The following is a 22,590-nucleotide window of genomic DNA, read 5'->3' as shown; positions in this document are numbered from 1 at the left end:
TGAAGGCCCTGGCTGCTGACTTTGGTCTGGCCAGCCCTGGCTACTATGGCCATTTGAGGAGTAAAACAGCAGACAGAAGTTCTTCCTTTCTGTCTCTCCCTCTCTGCAACTCTGTCTTTCAAATAAAATAATTAAACCTTTTTAAAAAATAAAGACAGTGTTGCAAATATTCCACTCTCCTGGGAGGTTTAAATTTAACTACAACCAAGGGTACGTTTCTGTTCAGGAGCATAAAGGGATGGGAGGGAATGAAGTCCCAAGGATGTTTCAACAGCTGTTCTTAAGGGTTCTGTTTACCCGCTGAGCAGCTGTGCAGCTCCCCTGGCAGCCCCCTCTGTGCTCCCTTCTTCCCAAAGAAAATGATAAACAAACGCCCTCCAAAGACAGCAAAGCACCCGGGGGTGCCTGGCTCCAGCAGCCGACTGGTGCGGGGGTGGAGATGGGGTGCCTGGCCTGCCCACTGTAGGAAGCTGAGTGAGCTACACATCTGCATAGGGTTTGGTAGAGGAATAAATCTGAGGTACCTTGCTTTTTTAAACAGTTTGAACAAAAAAAGTATTCTTGAAAGACAATTAGCACAACCCTCCAAAGGGGTAGAGAGATGATGTGACTTCATTTTATCTACTACTTAGTCCTATTTATTTATTTATTTAAGTTTTTATTGGAAAATCAGACATACAGAGAGCAGGAGATACAGAGAGTAACATCTTCTGTCTTGATTCACTCCCCAAGTGACCACAACAGCTGGAGCTGCGCCAATCCAAAGCCAGGAGCTAAGCGCTTCTTCTGGGTATCCCACATGGGTGCAGGGTCCCAAAGCTTTGAGCCGTCCTCGACTGCTTTCCTAGGCCACAAGCAGGGAGCTGATGGAAAGTGGGGCCACTGGGACATGAACCGGTGCTCCTATGGGACCCCAGTGTATGCAAGGTGAGGACTTTAACTGCTAGGCTTCTGCGCCAAGCCCAGTTCCCTTTATTTTAAAGAGTCTTATTTTTCAACAACATGAGGGTCTAAATAAGATGTGCCAAGGGTTCTTCAATTGTTTTATATGCCCTGGACTCAGTATGCTGAATCCAATAAACACTTGAGATGGTACAAAAACAATTTACAGGGAAGAAACATTGTTGTGATTTGGTGAGCAGGTGCAGGCTTATTTATTTACTCACCAACAAGATCCATCATGTAACCAGTCCTGCTGTCTCTGAGGGGTCACAAACAAATGTGCTGGTGTCTGTGTGGGTCCTGGCAACGGCCAAGGGGTGACAAAGGATTCCTGAAATGTACTGTCAATAGTCCCAGAGGAAGTAAATACACGTTTGTGTTGACAGCAGTGAAATGAAGATTCCTTGGCCTTTACTCCCAAGTTCAAGGGCTCTCCCTGAATTCCAGCTATAGCACCCAGGCCAGGAGCAATTCTAAAAGTGAGCTTCTTGTCCCAAGTTGTGGCACAGTGGGCTCCAGCAGACCTTGACCTCCCCCTCGCCTTCTCCCCTCCCTGTCTGCAAGGCTGATATCTGTCCTTCACCACCCACTTTCTGCCACGGCACACCCAGTCCCAGGCCTGTGCCCACGCAAGCCTCACTGCCAGTAGTTGCCAACTGTCAGAGACAACAGCCGCTGCACCGCAGGCCTGGGGCATGGAGTGACAACCTCTGCCACTTGTTAACAGTCCTCCACGTCTCCTGCTGCCCACGCACCATCATGCCAGAGCCGAGTGTCCTTCTGCTCTGAGCCTGTGGTTTACCCAGGGCCGGGACACGCCTGGGTGTGGCCGGGTCCCTGCCATCTCAGCATGTGGCCACAAAGGCCTCACGGACACGTCAGAAGCCACACAGAAACACAAGACAGCAACTCGCTTCCATGGATTCATTTCACATGTTCCAGCAAACAGATCATAATTGCAGGTCACAGCATGCTATAGGAATGCCAGCATTTTTTCCCCTTTGCCTACAAGCATACTCTTTCTAATTCAGTTAGTTCTTTAAAAAAAAAATACTATTCAGCCTTTTTGAAAATAAAACTCCACCAACTTCCAACAAACCAGATTATGTTCATAGCTCTTATTTTCCCCTCAAGATACAAGTGTGCATTAAGCTTTCAAAACCAAAGTACTCCTCATCAAAGCTTCCAGCCTTCGCAGCCCAACTTGTACAGAGAGTGGGTGGGCACCTGCAAGGCATGAAGCCCCTAACAGCCAGCAGGAAGCAGTTAGATCCACTAATGGGGCCACAAGTAACAACTTCAGGGCTGGTGCATCTCTGCCTTGGCTTCTAACCCCCAAATCGCACCCCCACAGGCCTGCTGTGGTTCTAGGGGGTGCGAGTCAACGACAGGTTGCTAGGCATCGACTCCACAGCACGTGAGGGAGACTCTGCTGGAGAGGCCCCTGATAAACCAGCTGAGCTCCACGTCTCCCCGCTTGCCCTGCCCACAGCCCGTGCGTGCCAACGTTCCCAGCCCCACTGACGAGCACACACTCAGCTCTGCTCCCATCTGCAAGGATGGGCCCTAAACATTTGGGAGATGCTGTGCTGCACACCATGGGGTTCAGAGACGCCCAGCAAGAACAGGGCCCTGGGGAGCTGCCGTTCCTTCGGCCCGCATCTAAGAATCCAATGTGAGCAGGTGCCTTGAGCTTGAACAAGCACTTGGAGTCAAATCCATTTGTTTCCCTAGGGTGGTCCCAGGAGACCCAGGGGCAGATGAGAAAAACAAATGTTGTTTGCTAAAAGCCAATAAGCACTTTTTTTCCCTAAAGACTTACTTATTAGTTTGCAAAGCAGAGAGAAACAAGAGAGACAAACACCAAGACAGAGAGCTCTTCCACCCGCTGGTTTACTCCTCAAATGGCGACAACAGGCTGAAACTGGGAGCCAGGAACACTCCTCTGTCACACGGGAGCTGGGGACTCAAGCACCTGGGCCATCCCTTGCTACCCCCAGGTCCCAGGTGCATCATGAAGCTGCCTAGGATGTCGGCAGTCCACAAAGACGCCGAGTTCCTGCTGCTCTGCCTCTCCTTGCCTGGGCTCCTGCACCCACACGGAAATCCAGGTAAAGCTCTTGCTTCCTGGCCCAGCTCCAGTGGTTGCGGTCATTTGAGCAGTGAACCAGTGGACAGAAGATCTCTGTCTCTCCCTCTTTTTGTAGCTCTGCCTTTCAAATGTATGTACAAAGAAATAGGGACTGGATAAGGTCATCGACACGTCCCATTCGTTGACATCAGCTGTCATTTTCTAAGTGCCCTTAAACCCTCAGGACTGTAAGTACATGTGACAAGAGAAACCCTCCAGTTGGCCTTCAGCTTAAAGATCTAATGGTTCTATTTATTTGTCCAGAGCCAGGTAAGGCACCTGTATCGGCTGGAATGAGGCACACAGGGCCCATCCCTGGGTGGGAGAGGGTGCAGACAGGACTGGTGGCCACAACTCAGATTTTGATGACATATTGCTTACTTAAGTTATTGCTTAAACCACATAAAAAAGGGTAAAACTGCAGACAGAGGCGCAACTGGCCGGCTGGCATGAAGGGGGCCTGGCATCTCTCCTGAGAGAGTCGAGACTGGTACCACTGTGACAGGAGACGCTGCAGGCACTCCCATAGGGAGCACACAGCAACGCATCCCAGACGCCTTCCTCTCCACTCGCCAACATGGCCCACTTTGAGCTGCTGCGCTCCCCTGGGTCTCTGCTTATCTACCCAGGGCCCCCAGCCTCCCACGGTCTGCCTCCTCCTCCTGGGGGCTCTGAGGCTCAGCACAGGAACTGGCAAGTGCAGGCTCTCCCAGCCCCTGCTACCCCTGTTGCCGCATCTCTGCAGAGCCTAACGGCCTGCTGACAGCAACAGCGGGGTCTAATGATCCCTTGGGAGAGCTGGGGGATAAAGAAGCGGACAGCGTCGCCATCATCTACACATTCCACACACAGAGGTGCGTGGCGTCAGCCCTGAGGTCACTGTCCCGAGCTCATCGTGGGGCATTGGGGACTCCCTGGGATCACACAGCGTGTGATTTCTCGTGCTGCCCCAGCGGGACTTCCCTCTGTGACCTTGGAATGGACAGCCAGTGCTCTCATGACTTGCCCTGCCTCGGATTGTACCACACATGTACATACATTTCAGGCCATGCATGTTGATTTCAATGGTGAGCTGTAACAGGCATGGGGTGCACTGTTGGAGTGTACCTACTGGGCAGTGCTAAACCCACTACCTCCAGAAGCCAGGGTTAGTGTTAAGTGGTACCGTTGTTACTGGTGTTCTTCTCATTTACAGAGAATCAACACATTGGTTTCTTTCATTTTAATAATTACATGTCCACCCTTTTCTTTTTCTTCTTTTAACCATACGAGTTAGAAAAGATGTTAAATACTGAAGTGAGAGCGGACATCAGACTCGTTCCTAACATTAACGGGAATGACTTCAGTGTTTTACAAGAAAAGTTAGACTTGTCTTTGTACTTTTTAAAAATTAAGACATTTGGGCCCGGCGCGGTGGCGCAAGTGGTTAAAGGTCCTCGTCTTGCACGCCCGGGATCCCATATGGGCGCCGGTTCTAATCCCGGCAGCCCTGCTTCCCTTCCAGCTCCCTGCCTGTGGCCCGGAAAGGCAGTCGAGGACGGCCCAAAGCTTTGGGACCCTGCACCCGCGTGGGAGACCCGAAAGAGGCTCCTGGCTTTGGATCGGCATAGTATCGGCCCGTTGCGCTCACTTGGGGAGTGAATCATCGGACGGAAGATCTTCCTCTCTGTCTCTCCTTCTCCTGTCTGTATATCCGCCTTTCCAATGAAAAAATAATAAAAATAAATCTTTAACAAAAAAAAAAAATTAAGGCATTTGTTTTTATTTGTAAGGCAGAGTCACAGAGGGGAGAGACGGAGAGAAGGAGGTCTTTCAATTGCTGCTTCGCTGCCCAAATGGCCATAGAAAAGCCAGAAACCTGGAGTTCCATCTGCGTCTCCTGCATGGAACCCAAGCACTGGGGCCATCTTGTGCTGGCTTCATGGCCACAGTGGCGGGGAGCTGGATCGACACGGAGTAGCCGGTCACAGGCAGCAGCTCACTGCAGCACAGGCCCCCTTCTTTGGGTCCGGTGCAATGGCTTCATTGCCTAATCCCTTACAAGTGCTGGGATCCCATATGGGCACTGGTTTGCATCCTGACTGCTGTACTTTCCAAGCAGCTAGCTCCCTGCTGTGGCCTGGGAAAGCAGTAGAGGATGGCCCAAAGCCTTGGGACCTGGAAGAAGCTCCTGGCTCCTGGCTTCAGATCGGCTAAGTTCTGGCCATTGCAGTCACTGTGGCCATTTTGGGAGTGAACAAGCAGCTCAAAGTTCTTTTACTCTGTAACTCTGACTTTCCAATAAAAAAATCAAATCTTTAAAAAGCTATTTATTCATTTGAAAAGCAGAGTGATAAAGGGAGGGAGGGAGGAAGAGAGAGAGAGACACTTCTAGTGGTTGCTTTATTCATCAAACGGTTGTAAGGAGCCTGGACTTTCATCTGGTCCGTCACATGTTGCCAAGGGTCCAGGTTCCTGGGCCACCTTCCATTACTCTCCTACGAGCATTAGTAGGCAGCTGGCTGGGAAGCTGAGCAGCTGGGACTCACACCAGGTACTCTGATGTGGGGGTGTGATCATCCAGCTCCTGGTGAATGTCCCAGGGAGGCAGCAGGTGGCAGCCCAGCTCCTTGGGCCCCTGTCACCCATAAGACAGAGTTGTGGGTCTCTGGCTCGACCAGACTCCAGACCACATTGCTGTGGATATCTGAGGAGAGATGGAAGATCTTTCTCTATGTCCCTCTGTCTTTTAAATAAATGAATAAATAAATGTTTTTTGAAAGAACACTGCATTTCTGGAATACGCCCTTTTAGAACTGATTCTTTTATTATACTACTAGATGAAATTTGCTATGTTTTCCTGCTGGCCTTTTACATATACTCACAAATAAGAACTCTTCTTACATGTAATTTCTGTTAGGTTCTGACTTAGGGTTAAGGCATCCTGCTGAGATAGATGGAACACGCAACCTTTCAGAATAGCATGCAACACTGCCTGGGCCAGCATGTCTGGGTCCATCCCTCAGCACTCATTCCAGCTTTCCATGGCTTGGCATACATTCAGATTTGTTACTCATCTTTGGCCAGTTTCCTAAGACAATCATGTTTCATGGAGGTGTTCCAATCAACCAGCATACAGTTATACAAAACACAAACAAGCAAACAAAATGTCACCTACACTCACCTCATCTCAATCTGTCAATCTCCTCTCATCCTACCCCACTTACTTTCTGGCCTCCCACACTGTTCTGCTTTTCTTAGGTCGCTGTTTCTGCTCCGTTTTCCTTAGCTTCAATCTTCCTCTTCTATCTTCTGGATGTGGATGCTTTGTTTATTCGGTTCTAAGTTTAGCTTTGTTTTTGTATGGGACTTTCTAAAGCTTTTTTTTTTAACCTCACTGGTCCTCTGTCATCCAAGTAAACTTCCTGTTTTGGGGAGAATCCCAAAATAGGCACAAAGCAGGACCCCACAACCCCATCTTCATTTCAGGAGCGGACAGCAGGGCAGGTACTGCCCCTGCCTGGGGTGCTGCTCGGGAGGATAGCCAAACAGCCCTTACCCACGTTTCTGGAGCCTGTGGTTTTTGCAGATGCAGCAGAAAGAGCGTGGTGACAGGGCTGTGGCCATCCTGCTCACGCTCACATCCTATGGCAGCCTCTGGCAGGAGCACTGCCTCTGCCCCGGCCCCACTGCCGCAGTTCTTTGCTGATTCCACCAGCAATCCGAGCATCTTTAATTGACTTTTTGCTGCTTGGGGTTAGCCAGTGTGTGTGGTGTTTAGAATTCTGAATGACACAGCTGTCCTTCATGCTGTTTTTGTTGTCATTTTCTAAATATTCCACAACTGCATTTCTCAAGCTTGTGTCACTCAAAAGTGAAGAAAACCTTTTTTTAAAAAATCTACAATTGGGGCTGGTGTTGCAACACAGCATGAAAAGCCCTCTCTGTGACGCCAGTGTCTTATAAAGGTGCCACTTCATGTCTTGGTTGCTCTGCTTCCACTCCAACTCCCTGTTAATGCACAGTGGGAGGTGACCAATGTGTTTGGGTCCCTGCTACCCAAAAGGGAAACCTGAAAGAAGTTCCTGGCTTTGCTCTGGTCCAGCCCTGGCCATTGCACTCATCTGGCAAGTGAAGGAGTAGCTGAAAGATCTCTCTCTGCCTCCCTTTCAACTAAATAAATAAATCTGAAAAAAAAAAAGAGAAAACCAACCTACAACTGCCTGGTAGTGTTTTGCATTTATATCTGAATGATTGCTATCTAGTTTTATGGTGTCATCTGATGACTTGAATTGTGTAGAATCTGCATTTACGAAGTCAGACCTTTTTTTGGTGGCCTTACATACTTAATTTTTATAAATATGTCATGAAAAATAAAAAAGCATACTTTATGGAACAAAGTTCAACAAATATTTATTGACTTGAACGTGCCCCTTCTGACCCCAACTTCTTTTAAAGACTTACATCTAAGACAGCGTGTAATGACCGAGTGTGTGGGTCACCAGGGCTCTGACTTTGGTCTAGCCATCCAGTTGCTACTGGGGACATCTGGGGAGTGAACCAGTGGATAGAAGATCTCTGTCTCTCTACCTCTCTGTTTTTCGAATGAATAAAAGTAGATTAAAAACAAAACTCAGATTATGTTATGGTTCCTCTAGCACTGTGTTTACAGCAAATTATCCTTAAATGTTTTTTATATTTTGAGCAATGCTATTTAGTGCTGAAGAGCTGATGATTTGTTTTTTTTTTTTCTCTTTTTTTAAGATTCATTCATTTATTTGAAAGGAGAGACAGAGTGAGAGAGCAAGAGAAAGAGAGTACATCCATTGGGTCACTCCCTAAATGACCACACTCGCCAGGGCCGGGCCAGCCAGGTACATGAACTCTGACCTGGCTTCCCAGACAGCTGGCAGGGACTCAGGCACTTGAGCCATCATCTGCCATGTCCCCAGGAGCTGAACTGGGACTGTGAAATGGGATGCAATGTCCCACATGGAACATGGACACCACACATGAACTAGCTTCTCTGGCTGTACCCAGTGTAAACCCCACTCTCTGGGACCTGTGTAATGAGATAATCCCGTGCTTCCTGCCTCGACTGGCCTGAGTCTGCTCCCTCATCCTGGTGTATCTGGTCGTTGCCTCAGTGCCTCACTCAGGTGCTCATGAAAGCTGGTGAAATACCTGCGAGTAACTCTCGGATCCTGCTCCCCCAGGTACCAAGGACCATACAACACTGGTTTCTCCACTGCTTGCAAGTCACAGGGTCACAGGCCTGCCTAGGAAAACCGAGGAGCTCTTGACGACACCCAAAACAACCAGGCAGGAACTCGAGGATTCTACTCACACTGGAGGGCAGCCACCATGCCAAGGTTCTGCCATGTCACACCTCTTCATGTCAAGGATGACTGTGTCGGGGCACACAGCCGCATACACACAACACAGCCAAAGACACAGGGTCACACAGCTACACTCACTGCAGTCCCAGGGGCACACAGCCACACACACCACACACCCGCAGTCACAGGGCACACAGCCACACACACAATACACCCACAGTCACAGGGGCACACAGCCACACACACAATACACCCACAGTCACAGGGGCACAGTCACACAATACACCCACAGTCACAGGGCACACAGCCACACACACCATACACCCGCAGTCACAGGGGCACAGTCACACACACAATACACCCACAGTCACAGGGCACACAGCCACACACACCACACACCTGCAGTCACAGGACACACAGCCACATACACAATATGCCCGCAGTCACAGGGTACACAGCCACACACACCACACAACCACAGTAACAGGGACACACAACCACACACACCACACACCCGCAGTAACAGGGACACACAGCCACACACACCATACACCCGCAGTCACAGGGTACACAGCCACGCACACCACACAACCACAGTAACGGACACACAGCCACACACACCACCCACAGAGCTGGGGGAAGCACTGAGTGTTACAGGATCTGGTGCTGGGACAGGTGGGAATGTGTGAGTCCGCAGGTGTGCTCCTGGGACTGGCATGGCCCGTGGGGGTGATGTGCACGGCCCTTCATTCTCCTGGCACCTTCGAAGACAGCACGGCAGGTGTAAAGGGGGCCTATCCCATCTGGTCCAATCACCCTGCGTGGTGCCTCTTTGCAGATGCCTGCTCTGCTTTGTCTCAGTGGTTAGCAATCTTTCCTGCCTGTCCACTGCATGTGATTACATCAATCACAAGAAAAAAGCTTGGGAAATGCTGAAAACACTCGATTCCCTTGAAAGCCGCTGCCTATTCTGAGCCTGGACCAGGGTTCCCTCATTCAGGGACGGCACACACCTGCAGCTTTCCAGTAAAGGCCACACTCTGGCCAGCCGGCTCTTCAGCTACACTCCCTGCGGTGAGGCAGCAGCTAGCTGCTGGTGGTTCACAACACTCCTCAAGCTCACAGACGACCCGCAGGAAAAATGATCCCAAGTGCTGTGTTTGGAATGTGCAGAGGCAATCTAATGGCAGCTGAGAACAGCAAAGTGCAGAGAGAGAGAGGTGGGCGCCCGGTGCTGGCGTTTTCATGGGCACCATCTCGCTTCACCCTAAATGAAACCCACCCAGTAGCATCAAGATCATGCCACACTACAGAAACAGAAACAGCCGGAGTGTTCAGCTAGCTCGCCCCGGTTCCAGGCTCATCCAGCGACTGAACCAGCCTGGCCCAGCGTGCAGCTTGTGTGTGCATCCTCGCTGGGAGGCTCTCCAGCTAGTCACATTTAGCACTAGGCTGCACTAGCCTCAATCTTCAACTAAAAACACAGAGCGTCTGCACCGGCTCTCACGTCAAACTTACCTGATGAAGAAAAATCCCCTCTGAACCACCCGGAAACCACACTTTCCCTCTCCTCTCTCTGTCCAAAGCAAATAAACATTTGTATATTATGCATGGCAAGCATCAGCCAAACCCATTCAACTACAAAAATTAATAAATAAAAATAAAAGCAGAACCCAGGAAGCCACAGAACAGGTCCTTGGTTCTTGGCCCGTCATGCTACCCCCTCCTTGCTGCAGAAAGAATCTTCTTAGTAAACATTTTCCTTCTAAAAGTAGGCCAGCAGCAAACTCTGCCACTGGACTGCTCAGTGGGTGGTCTCTTCCCCAGATCTCTGCTCTGCTCATAGGTCAAAGGTTCAGTGGCCTGGCAATTCGCTGGAAACTGCAGTAAGGTGTGTCTGGATGGCTGTGGAGCCTTTGGAGGACTGCCCGGGGCAGCTTAGTTTAAATGAACCGCATTCTGGGGCTGGTGCAATGGCACAGTAGCCCAAGCACCTGCCTGAGCAGCAGCATCCTATATGGACAGTAGTTCTTATCCTGGATGCGCCACTTCCCATCCAGCTCCCTGCTTGTGGCCTGGGAAAGCAGTGGAGAATGACCCAAGTCCTTGGGACCCTGCACCCATAGGAGACCTAGAATAAGCAGCTGGTTTTAGAGCAGCTCAGTTCTAGCTGTTACCGCCATTTGGGGAGTGAACCAGTAAATGGAAGACTCTGTTTCTTTCTGTAAATCTGCCTTTTGAATAAAGATTATTATTAAATTTTTAAAAAATTATAAATGATAAAGATTCAGCAGAGGATTTGAGCTTGTAGAAAATAATTTCCTATCTATCAAAATTCTGACTAGAATAAGCCACTGGGGCCTTCAGGAGAAGGCGTGCAAATCGACAGAAAGTTTGCACGAACAGGTGTAAGCCACCTGGGATTTCATCCTAGGGCAGGCCCAGGAGGAAATGACCAGCAAGGAAGGTTGGTAGGCTCAGCACACAGCTCCCTTGACAGGCCAGCAGCCACTGGGCTGCTCTGGCTTGATCATGTTCCCCAGAGGGGGGCTTGGTCACCGAGGCTGGTGTCCCCAGCACAGGCTGTCACGTGTCCTTGTGGGAACCCTGCATGGAGGATTGGGGTGGCACTGGCCAGCTGCTCTTCAGAGGGTGACCAGTCAGGGAACTGAGTCGGGAAGGCCGGGCAGGACCAGTCACCAGCGCTTCGGGAGCTGGTGATGACTGGGCACTTGTTCCACACCAGGCAACCCTGTGCTTTCAGGTGCCCTAGCCCCGTGTAACCCACCAGCCAGCCCAAGGAGATCCTGCTTCATCTTTCTCTCTTGAGATGAAGACAATGGAGGCACAGAGAGGCTCAGCAGCTTGTGGGAGGCCCACGGCTGCTGCTTGTACCCAGGCTGCCCCATGTGGATCCCAGGCTGCTCCCACTGGAGTAGACGCCCCATCCCTTCTACACAGCAAAACGGAGACCAAATCCCATGCTATTCTGCTTGGGGGTGGGCAAAGGTTCCTGGTGATTCATCTAAGTCAACTCAAGATGAGGCCTGGTAGGGAAAACATTTTGTAAGAGCATTCACATCAAGATAAAAATAAACCTGTGACACATTAAGCAGAGGCTGAGTGGCACAGCAGGAAGCACAGTGTGGGGGTTCATTATTCTATAGGGGCATAGAGGTGGCAGGTTCTAAGACTACGAGTGCTGGCACTCAATCCTGAGCTACTGGGCCAGACAAGATCTGCCTTGAGCAGTACCTTCCTCTTCTAGGCAAGCAGCAGTGGCTGGTTGCCTCATGTAGCCCCCTGAACTATCTGAGCTGTCCCGCTGGAGGTCACAGGCTGGGGAGAGGGGCTTCCCTGGGACCAATGCCTTCTCTCTTGCTACTTTCCCTATTGGCTGTCATCTCTCTGGAGCTGCGGCCTGGGAGGGGCAGGGGGCGTGGTGGGTAAGTAGTGCCAAGGGACAAGAAACACCTGCCCCACAGTTGCCAAGGCCCGAAGCACTTCCTGAGCTGGGCCAGCAGCTGCACAGTGGCCTCTCGCAGCACTCCTGCCCTGCCCCTCCTCTGTTCTGGAGAGAGAGCCAAGGGCTCTGGGTTCTCTGGGAAGATGGACTCTAACTCTAGATTATGGTCTCTTGTCTCTGGGCCTCTCCCCGGGGTGCAAGGCCTCCAGCTCTTCACCCCAAGAACCCTGGTGGGTGCAGGATAAGGACACTGCATAGAGTGTGTCCTGTATGCGTGTGGCCAGCCCAGCTGCTCAGTGCGGGGACCCGGGGCAGAAAGGTTTCATTCCAAATGCCTGCTGATGGCACTACAGGCCTTGGTTTGGCTGCCTGTGCAGCGAGGATGAGGCTGAGGTTGAGGCATTGCAGGATGGAAAAGGAAAGAATAAAGAACAGATGGCAAGGGCTGGGCAGGGAAGCGCTGTGGTGGCAGCAGGCAGGGCAGGGCATGGTGCAAGCCCTGTCCCTCCTGAGCACTCAGGGACACCCAGTCCTTCTCCCAGACCACCCACCCCATGGGCATTCCATCCTGCCTTGGGCAGCCACTCACCTACGCAGTTATCGCAAAGGCTACAGTGAGAGGCGCGAGGGGGCCGGAAGATCTTGCAGGTGAAACAATACTTAAGTTTCACAGTCTGGCCATTGATGATGACTTCTTTGGTTCTGGGAGGTGGACGGTACCCCCCTGAACTGGTGCCGTTTGCGATATCTGTGGGCAGAGCAGAGACAGGGCACACATCTGTCAGTTAGTCGCTTCTGATCTGGTTCACCACACGGCCTCCACGGCTGGTGTCTTGAGGCCACCTGAAACCCAACACATACACAAATCAAACCTTGCTCAGGCTCTGTTCTGGGACTAGCGCCTCACTCCTCCAAGCAGGTGACCAAGCCCTGACCAATGGGTGCTGGTTATGGGCCTTATCCACTCTTTCCTCTTGGTACCCAGGGTATATCCCTGGAAACCACAGTCGGTTCTCCCCAAATACCATCATGGACAATGGCCATCCCTGCGACCAGCCTCTACAGTTCCATGAGCACCAAACTTCTACAGTGTTGGGATGCTGGAGTTGGGTTGTAATTGCTACCGCAGCTGGCCTTGCCTGCATGCCAACAGCTCCCTGTCTACTTCCCTCCCGGGGTCAGAGGTGAAGAAACCAGCTCAGGTTTGCCTGGTGGCCTCAAGAACAGCGATGGGGTGAGAGAAATGTAGATTTTATTAACATACATTTATAAAATGTCATTAGATATAAGTTTAAAGCACTTCCACAATTTATCATACCAACACTGCCTTTTATCACTTTTTCAGAACCAGTTCTACAAAATATGAATCAACATACAAATCTGTGATTCTGTTCTTGGAAGTTTCACGTTTCGTTACAGACTCTGATTTCACAACAGAATCACTTGAGGAAAGTTTGAAGTCAGACTTATCCTCACTTGCAGTGCATGGGGTTTAGAACTGCTGCTCTAAAGAAAGATAATACTGCCAGGTTCAATCTTGCCTGGACACCCCACAGCCCTTTCAGGCTCGCTAACAATTTGGGCTGCCAGATTGCCCAGCAAGAAGCAAAGGCTACAAGTGGACATCCATGAAGGCTTCAGCCGAGATGCTGGCTGCCACACACTTGGAGCTGGCAGACCCCAGGGATCAAGGTTGGGGCTGGAGCTGTTCTGGCCCTTCAGTGCTGGTGGCATGCACAGAAATGGATTATCAACTCACGCACATTGACAGGACGTGCTGGCAGTCAGCGGTGACCACAACCTACTTCCTTTTTTTTTTTTCCTTTTTTTACTTTTTTATTTTGGCAATCTTTACATTGCTGATAAGGGTAAAAAGTCACAAGGGCTAAAGGGAACATTGAGGAGAAGCCCCACCTAGTCTCCCACCCACCCCAGGTCCCGGATGCAGGGCATGCCCCGAGATCCCTGCTCTAGTGGTTCCGGTAGTTCACCACACAACCTACTTCTGGTCACTTTGCAGAGTGGCAATGATTAGTCCTGTTAGTTAATGGGGCTGTATGCACACACGCATACACACGTACACACACACCCCTGGGCAGAAGTCAAGAGGTGCTCACACAGCAAGCTTGTGAATGTATTAGGATCTTGGCTCCTGCCCCCAGAGGCTCTAATTTCATGACTTAAGGGATGCTCCATGGGTATGTGGCTGCAGGCAACGTGGCACAGCTATTTGGACTGAAAGCTGCATCAGATCAGCATGGTCCTGGCTCCTCCCGACGCCTGGGTCAGGATCAACAGTCTGCCGAGCTTTCCCTGGCATTCCTACACCTGCACACCCCAGAACCCTGTAAAAGGGAGCCGCAAATGCTCCCCAGCACACTCACTCCCTCCACTCTTTGTGCACTCAAACAGAAGGTCACGCCAAAGATTTCATGGAAAAAATGGAATGAAAACCTAAGTTTATTTTGGTGCCCCCAGAAAGTGTTGAAACCCATGGAGAGATTTTTCCACTATTACATAAATTTTTCAGGAACTTTCTGGAGACCCCCTCCCCCCAATGCACTCATTTATATGGCAAAAAGTTCAGCTGAGAGAATACACCACATGGCAAAGTACACCCAGCCAGCAGTAGCGTCTTTGTGTGGATTTATTGGGGGAGCTGCACTCTCAGCCCCCTGCAGGATTACCGTCACTTAGGTCCTGAATCAGCAGTACTGACAGTTACGGCCCCACCCACACACCACCTATCTGCTTCTTTTTTTTTTTTTAAATAAAGGTGATTTGTCTCTCACATTTATTTTTTGTTCCACTAGTTTTGTTATTATTATCATTATTAATATTTTATGATACAGTTCCATAGGTCCTGGCATTTCCCCTACCTCCACCCCAGGTCTCTCCCTCTCCCACTGAGTTCCCCTATGTTATCACTACAGTACAGTTCTTCATAAACAGTCATATGTCCATCATTGCAGGAACGGACAATGGCAGAGAGTCCAGCATCCTATTGTCAAGATATAGTTAACAGTTTCATTGGAAGTCCATCTTTAGTCTGGAAGTAGACACGCATACTGCATTGTATCCTCACATCTGGATATGATAGTCTCCATTACACAGCTACTATACATCCCCTTAAATGAAAAGCCACAAAACAAAATCAACAACAGGAAGAAAAAAAATTAACAATGCCCGAAAGTTAAATAACATGCTACTGAATGACTAATGTGTCACTGAAGAAATGAAAAAGAAAATGAAGAACCTTCTTGAAGAAAATGATGCTACTGTATGATCTATGAGTCAGTGAAGAATTTAATGAGAGTTTTGAAGAGATGAAACTAAAAACATAAACATCAAAATCCATGAGCTATAGTTTGGGCAGATCTTTGTTGGTGAGATGTCTTCTATTAGACCTAGTAGCCTAATGGCTAAAATTGTCACTTTGCACGTGCCAGGATCCCATAGGAGCGCCGGTTCTAATTCCAGCGGCCCAGTTTCCCATAAAGCTCCCTGCTTGTGGCCTGGGAAAGCATTTGAGAATGACCCAAAACCTTGGGACCCTGCACCCGCGTGGGAAATGCAGAAGAATCTCCTAGTTCCTGGCTTCGGATTGGCGCGGCTCCAGCCATTGCAGTCACTTGGGGAGTGAATCAACAGACAGAAGATATTCCTCTCTGTCTCTTCTCCTCTCTGTATATCTGATTTTGCAATAAAAATAAATAAGCTTAAAAAAATAAAACCCAAATAGATTGGTTTAGTGTTTTAAATCCAGTCTACTAATCTATGATGTTTGATTGATGAGTTTCAGATATTTACATTCAGGGTTAATATAAATAGGCAGTAATCTGGTCCTGTCATTTTCAACAATGGGTTGTTCATTCATTTAGTCTTCTGTTGTTATTTTACTGGGATGTTCTTCACATTTGCCTTTGGTTTTGGTGGGTGCTATTCCTCTTCTCTGTCAAGAGAACATCTTTCAGTATCCTTTGTAGGGCAGGTTTGGAAGAGGCATATTCTTTTAACTTTTCTGTGGAAGAATTTTATTTCATTTTCAAAGACAAGGGAAAGCTTTGCTGGGCACATTATCCTGGGCTGACAATTTTTTTTCTTTTAGAGTCTGGAATATGCTGCTCCATTCTCTTCTGGACTATAGAGTTTCCTGTCAGAGAACAGCTCTGAATTTAATTGGCATTTCTTTATATGTCAATTGATTTTTTTTTTTTTGCATGCACATTTAAGGATCTTTTCTTTATGTTCAATTGAAGAGAGCTTGGTTATCATGTGTCATGGTAAAGATAGCTTTTGGTCAATCCTGTTTGTTGTGAGTTCTGTACCACTTCTGGACGTTGTTTCCCCAATTCTTTCTCCAGATTAGAGAAATTTTCCCTTAATGTTTATTAGATACTTTTAAAAAATCCAGCTTCTCTTTGTTCACCTTCCGGGACTCCCATAACTCTTATATTTGGCCTTTTCATAGTGTCACTTAATTCTTGAATAGCTTGTTAGCTTGACCCAGCTCTTCTTGTAGCTTTTTGATTGTTTCCCCATTGTGACAAGAAATATCTTCCATTTTGGGATTCTTCCTTCTGCCTCCTTCATTCTATTATGGAGACTTTAAACTGAATTTTTAATTTGCTCCATTGCGTCCTTCATTCTCAATAATTTGGTTTGAATTTGTTTCAGTATCGCTCTTTCCTGTGTGACATACTCCTTAAATTCCTTGAACTCCTGTATGTGCTTCTCACTGTTGATAAGAAGCTTTATAATGAGTTTTCTGAATTCTGTATCTCCCACTTTCCCAAAGTATTCCTCATTTAACTCTGAGGTTGGCATCGGGCTTTGCTCCTGTGCAGGAAGTCTTCAGTAATATTCATTGTCCCTTTGTTTCTTCTTTTGTTCTTGTTCATTTTACTTCTTGTTAGCAGAGTCTTCTCCTTAAGGCAGGTTTCCAAGCTGTGGCACCCACAGGTCTATAATTTGATTTTACTTACATTCATTTGTGCCACTTCTTCCAGCAAGTTCCAGGTCTGGGTTCTTATGTTAGACTTTCACCATAGTCTCCACAGCCCCAGCTCCCTGCTCACTACTTTATCTCCTGTGATTCCATGCTGAGGCTGCACCGTTGTCTGTGAAACCTTCCTCCCACTTATAGTTTGAGCAGGTCCCAGGATTAGGGAGACACCAGGTGTCCTATATAGCTAGGTTGTTGGAGGTGCTGATCTTGCTGGAATCTGTTGGTTATTAGGTCTGAGGGACACACGTACCTATTTTGACCCATATGATGCCATAGTTGGTATTATTTTTGATGTGGAACCAGTGCAATGAACTGAGTTCACTGAGTTTGCTCCGAGTTCAGCACATGCACAGCTCACTGTTGTCCTTGCAGTTTTCACATCTTTTCCCACACTGCACAAAATGGTACCTGATGCGCCACTGCTAGAGTTCTTGATCTGCTGGTTGTCAGGTGTGAGGGCTACCTGGACCTGTCTTGGGTGGAACCTGTAGGATACCACCTTGTTGCAGTTTGCTGAGCCAGAAATAAGTTCACTCCCAGCTCAGTGCATGTGCAGTCCTGTCACATAGCCTTTGCCTCCCTACACAAAATGCTGCCTGATTTGGCTCTAGGGGGCAGACTGGGCTATGATCCACTCCTTTCCCATGCCACCTGCTTGGGATCTGCTACTCTGTCTCTCTCCTGGTCAAACCAAACAAACAAGCAGGATAGGCAGTTCTTTGTCTGGGTTCACCTTCTGAGCTCCCAGTGAACCCCGCTTCCCACCTGGTTGCTGGTGGAATTCTGGCTGCCGGTGTAGTTCAGATGGCTGCTTGCTTAATGCCACTGAGGTATTGGGTCACTGCAATACCACACCATTGCCTCTGCTGCTGTCCTGTGTCTGTCCATCTCCAGGTGCCCCTTTGCTGTCATTCTGTCCTCTCCTAGTTCCTGGAATGTGCCCTCTCTGCTTCTCAGTGGCCAACATTTCTCTATCTGTTTAAACGTGCCCTCACCCTAGCCTGCCATCTTGATTCTGCCACCTCTTATCTTGTTTAAGAGACTTTCTGAGATCTGAAAATCTCTGACAGAGGTTTGAAAAACCTTTAGTCCAAAGCTTCAGCAAGCCTAGCAGTAGGGAAAACACTGATCTGCTTCTATTTTGCAAGAGGCTGGATGCAAAGGGACAGATCGAGAATTCTGGAATATTCCAGGGAGAGGGTAGACGGATATGGAAATACAAGGGGTGGCCCTTTTGCTTGCCCCCTTCCTGGTTGCCAGCTTTTCAGCCTAGCGTCATTAGGCATTGTGGCATTATCCTATGGATGTGAGTGGTCCTAGGCAGGCAAGGAACTTCTCTTGATATGTGTGCCCCCTGCCTGGCACTGTAGATGGCAGCCCCATCAAGCTGTGCTAAGTTCAGCAGCCATCCTGGGAGGCACTGAGCTCAAGCATTTCAAAAAGCTTGTGGGAAAATGGAATTCAAAATTTATCCTGGTGTCAAAAATTCAAGCATAATATACATTCTCCATGAACTTTTTGAGCACCCTGCCATATGCGTGAATTTCAATGTTTTTTTCTGTGTTTGTGTAATAAAATCAATATGTATTAATTCTATCTTCTGTGAATGCTTGGAGAACTCCTGTGCCCTGGCAGAGGGATTCTCTCAACAGTCCTAAGCAGAAGGCATGCATGGGAACGTCCTTGCGCAGATCACCACCCACTCAGGACCCTGCTGTCCCCTGTAGAGATCTGACACTCTCCTTGATGTCTTCAAAGCAGCTCTGGTGCCTTAGCTGCCCTGTCCCAGCTGTGAAATCTGCATCTAGTTAGCTCTGGTGAGCACCTTCTGGTGCAGCTGTTGGCTTGAAAGGTACTAACCTGGACATCAGTGCTGACTTCATCAGGAACATTCTGACGCTGAATCATAGTCCAATATTTTAAAATGCAGAAATGACACACTTGACACTAGCGTGGCTTAGAAAGCTACATCTGAGCAGCAATGACCTAAAAAGCTGGATGGTTGCTGGCAATTTCGAAGACAAACGCCCTGGCTCTTGCAGTCTCAAATATATACATTGTTTAGAAGATTAAAACCTTTGATGCCAAGTGAGCTGAAGGCTACAGTGGACAAGACGGCAACCAGCAGCCTAAGAATTAAATCTCACAACCAAATATTTGGAGAATACTTAATGTAAAGGAAGACCTAGGCCAGAGTCCAGCTACAGCATATAACAAAATGATCATAAAAAAAAAAAAGGCAACTGATATTTATGAAGGATTTTCTGGTAGCAAAACACAGCCCCAGCGGGCTGAATGGAATCTATAGGGGCTGGAGTTCTCGCCCTTGGAGTCAGCCTTCTAAAGCAGCCCCAGTGAAGGAACACGGGGTATGACACGTAGTACACAGGTCATCCATAAGCCTGGCGCTTTTTTTCATGTAGCCGAGTCTTCTCTGAAGCCCATGACACAGTGTGTCCCTGTCCAAGCCTCACTCTCTCCTCCTTCCAGGTGTACACATGGGATGCGCAAGCAGCAGCCTGTCTTGGGAGGAGGCCCTTCTGGTTTTCTTAGGAAAACACATTACTGACTGCATTGCTGATGCCTCCTTGGAGCTCCCTGAATCTGGCCCGTCTGTTGATACAGTCAGTGGCTCTGAACTGTGCTTCTACGCGGAGGTGTCAGCCAGGGCTGGGAGCTGGGGTCGCAGTATGAACATGGTACACATTTCACTGCTGGTGCTAGAGAGAAGATCTTTTCTCACGTCTTCCCTGCACACCTCCTGGAGACAGGGGCCGGGTGTTCCCTGAAGCACATAGTAGGTTCTCAAGAGATGGAGGCCTGTGGTGTTCCTGTCCCGCTCTGTCCCGGATGGGGGAATCAGTCACACTGCCTCACACCTGCTGCAAAGCCACCCTCCCAGCCAGGTTACCATCACAGAGCACATCTCTCCTTTTACACTTGACCATTAGCAAGATGTTGAGCCAGAGCTGGGTGATTTCATGGGCCTAAGCACCACTGGCCACCTATGGTGACAGTCAAGAGACAGTGTCAGTGCAGGTAGGTGGAGAGTGACCAGGCAATGAGGGGATCCCTGGACTGGGCTGCATCAGCTGGAGGTCCTGACTCCTGGGGACTTCCCTGAGCATTCCTCCAACTTCCTCATGCAAAACCAGTTACTGCGCCTCTGGCCTGTGCATCACTTCAGTGGCACCTCATTAGCATCTCTATGCAAAACAGCTGATTCTGCTCCCTGAGGGGCTCCTATCTAGTACTTGAGGTTTTGACTTTAGCCTCCAATCAGGGAAAATCCTCCATTTAAAAACCTTATAGAGAAAAAACAAAACAAAACAAAACCCTAGACACAACCTTCTTTACTCCCTTTTGGGACTCCCCCAGACCCCAGCTGCCAGGAGCTTCCACCATAGCTCAGTAAATGTCCTTCTGCTTGCTTGCTCTTCCTTGCCCATGTACCTTATTCTTCACGGTTGCCAAAGCATTTGGTGGAGAGAGAAGGGCCTTAATGTAACAGATCTGGAACATTTCTAAAGAATTCAAGGGAGAAAAAAATATGCAAAGGCAGGGGCAGCCGTCTGCCTCAGAGCAAGCAGCCACTGCTGCTACTGTTTCTTTAGAACAACAAATTCAAAGGTGGCTGCAGGGCCACAGCTCTTAGATGGCCAGCTTGTCCTGGACTTCCAATGAGGTGATATCCCCGTGAACCCATTCTAAGCGCCAAACATCACAAGTAAGAAATGCATCGAGTCCAGCTGAACTACCCACCAACCTGGCTGAGCAACACAAAGCCCCGCAGCCTCGGTTGTCCCCCCTGGTGTCCGTGTGGCCAGCTGGCGGCTGCTCTTGCTGCTACTGCTGCCCAGTGTGGAAGACAGTGTAATCGCCAAGCACTGGCCCAGGAGGCACCTGAGCTCAACAGCCCAGGGTTGGATCTACCAAAAGCCAGTCATTTTCCCATCATCCCCATGGTAATGATGAAAAATCACAATGTTAATCCACTGTGCGGTCAAGCACTGGACAAGCATGGTCCAGAAAGGGGCTTCAGAACTGAAGGTTTCAAGTACCCACCCTGGGACAAAAGAAGCTTTTCTAGAACATTCCAACAGATGGGCTGCCAAGGCACAAAGTCTACTTCTCTTCCATAAAGACTCCATACATCCACGCCCTGATGTGGGAGCAAGGAGCAAGCTGCAGGAAGTTCCCTCTCCCCAGTTATCCTCTGTGTGTTTGTGTGTGTGTTCAGGGTTCCTGTTGTTGGTAAGTTATGCCTCTGCTTCTGCCCACTGCTCTCTGTGCTTTCAATACAGCCATTGAAAAAGAATACTATGAGGTTTCAGTAAGTGGTTCCAGAACACTACAATTTGGGGTGAAGAAAAGCAACTTCCAGCAGTTGTGCAAGTTGCCGTCAGTCAGCACTGCTCAAGGCCATACCTGGACTTCTGGCAAGAAAACTTCAAACCCTGAGATTGCCCTTTCCTCTAGAAAGTCTTCCCTCCACACACAGGGTTGGGCACCATGGGCACCCAGGCTACCCTTAACCTGGCCATCAGTCTTCGGAGGGCAGGGCTGCTGGGGCAGGAGGCTTGTTCAGGGGGCCCTGGAGTCTAAGGACGCCTGACCACATGGGTGAGGAAGAGCAGCAGCACCTGGAACGCTGGAGACCTCTGAGCAGGTGCAGACAGACAAGGACCTCGCTGATAGTTCAGTCTGGCTAAAGACAAAGCATCCCTTCATAGGCAAGTCACAGGGCAAGTGTGAGCTGATTCACACTCAGCTGTTCATGACTATCGGCTGCACTTGCCAAAGTAGATATGTGGAGAGTGCCAACACCCAGCTGGCGGAGTTAACAAATCTTTGGTTTTTTAGTTCACCCGTTTAAAGGGTATAGCTCAAGGCTCTCTTTTCAAATATTTACCTGTCTGAAAGGCAGAATGACAGAGAGAGAGAGAACTTTCACCAGTCAGTTTTATTTCCCAAAAGGTGGCAATAGCTGGGATTGGGCCAGACCAAAGCCTGGAGCCTAGAACTCTGATGTGGATAGCAGGAACCCAAGCACTTGGGCCATAACCTGCTGCCTATACAGGTGCACCTTAGCAAGAGGCCAGGTCAGAAGCAGAGTAGCTGGAATCAAACCAGCACTCCAATGTGAGATGTGGATGCCCCAAGCAGCAGCTTAACCCACTGCACTACAAAGTCCACCCTAACAAATCTTAGTTCCCCTCAAGCTAATTTCACTGGTACAATGTAGCGTCAGAGACACAAACTAGCCAGCCTTGGGATGGTTGGCCCATCAGGAGGGATGGTGAGAATTAAAGGCCTCCAACACCATGATCTGGCATACAACTTACAGTCTCCAAGCCCATGGAAACCTTAACAAGGATTAAATATGACGGACACACAACTCCTATTAGTAAATAATAGAGACAAAAGCAAAACATGTTTTAATCTGTTTATACACATTAAGTTGTGAACATTTTCTTCTTAAAATGTTGGATGGCAGCAGGAATGGAAGATACACTCCAGGACCTGTTTGCTTTTCCACACCATTCACTCCCTCGCTCAACACCTGCCAGTATTGGAGGCCCTCTGGGGGCACTGCGGACCTGGCCTACCTGCCAGGAATGTACAGCTTGCGGGAGGAGACACGTAACCAAACAATCACACAGCTAAGTGTCTTGGCACCCTGCTGTATCATTTCTGTGTTAGACAAACAGGAAGCTCTGCCTAG

At 48.9% G+C, this 22,590-nt stretch overlaps 1 protein-coding gene across 2 annotated transcripts in view; it reads right to left on the bottom strand.

Moving 5' to 3' along the window:
- Positions 1–22,590, bottom strand: part of ZDHHC14 (zinc finger DHHC-type palmitoyltransferase 14) — a 225,375-nt gene that overhangs the window by 32,512 nt on the left and 170,273 nt on the right. For both annotated transcript variants that reach the window (XM_040965347.1, XM_040965348.1), the window contains exon 3: positions 12,447–12,605. In XM_040965347.1, the coding sequence (XP_040821281.1) occupies positions 12,447–12,605 (159 nt within the window). The remainder of the gene's footprint in view (positions 1–12,446; positions 12,606–22,590) is intronic.

The sequence above is a fragment of the Ochotona curzoniae genome, unplaced genomic scaffold, assembly GCF_017591425.1.
Source record: "Ochotona curzoniae isolate NIBS_2020 unplaced genomic scaffold, NIBS_Ocur_1.0 scaffold_3890, whole genome shotgun sequence".
Taxonomy (NCBI): domain Eukaryota; kingdom Metazoa; phylum Chordata; class Mammalia; order Lagomorpha; family Ochotonidae; genus Ochotona; species Ochotona curzoniae.
The sequence above is the reverse complement of the archived record's forward strand: the minus strand, read 5'-3'. Positions and strand labels throughout refer to the sequence as shown.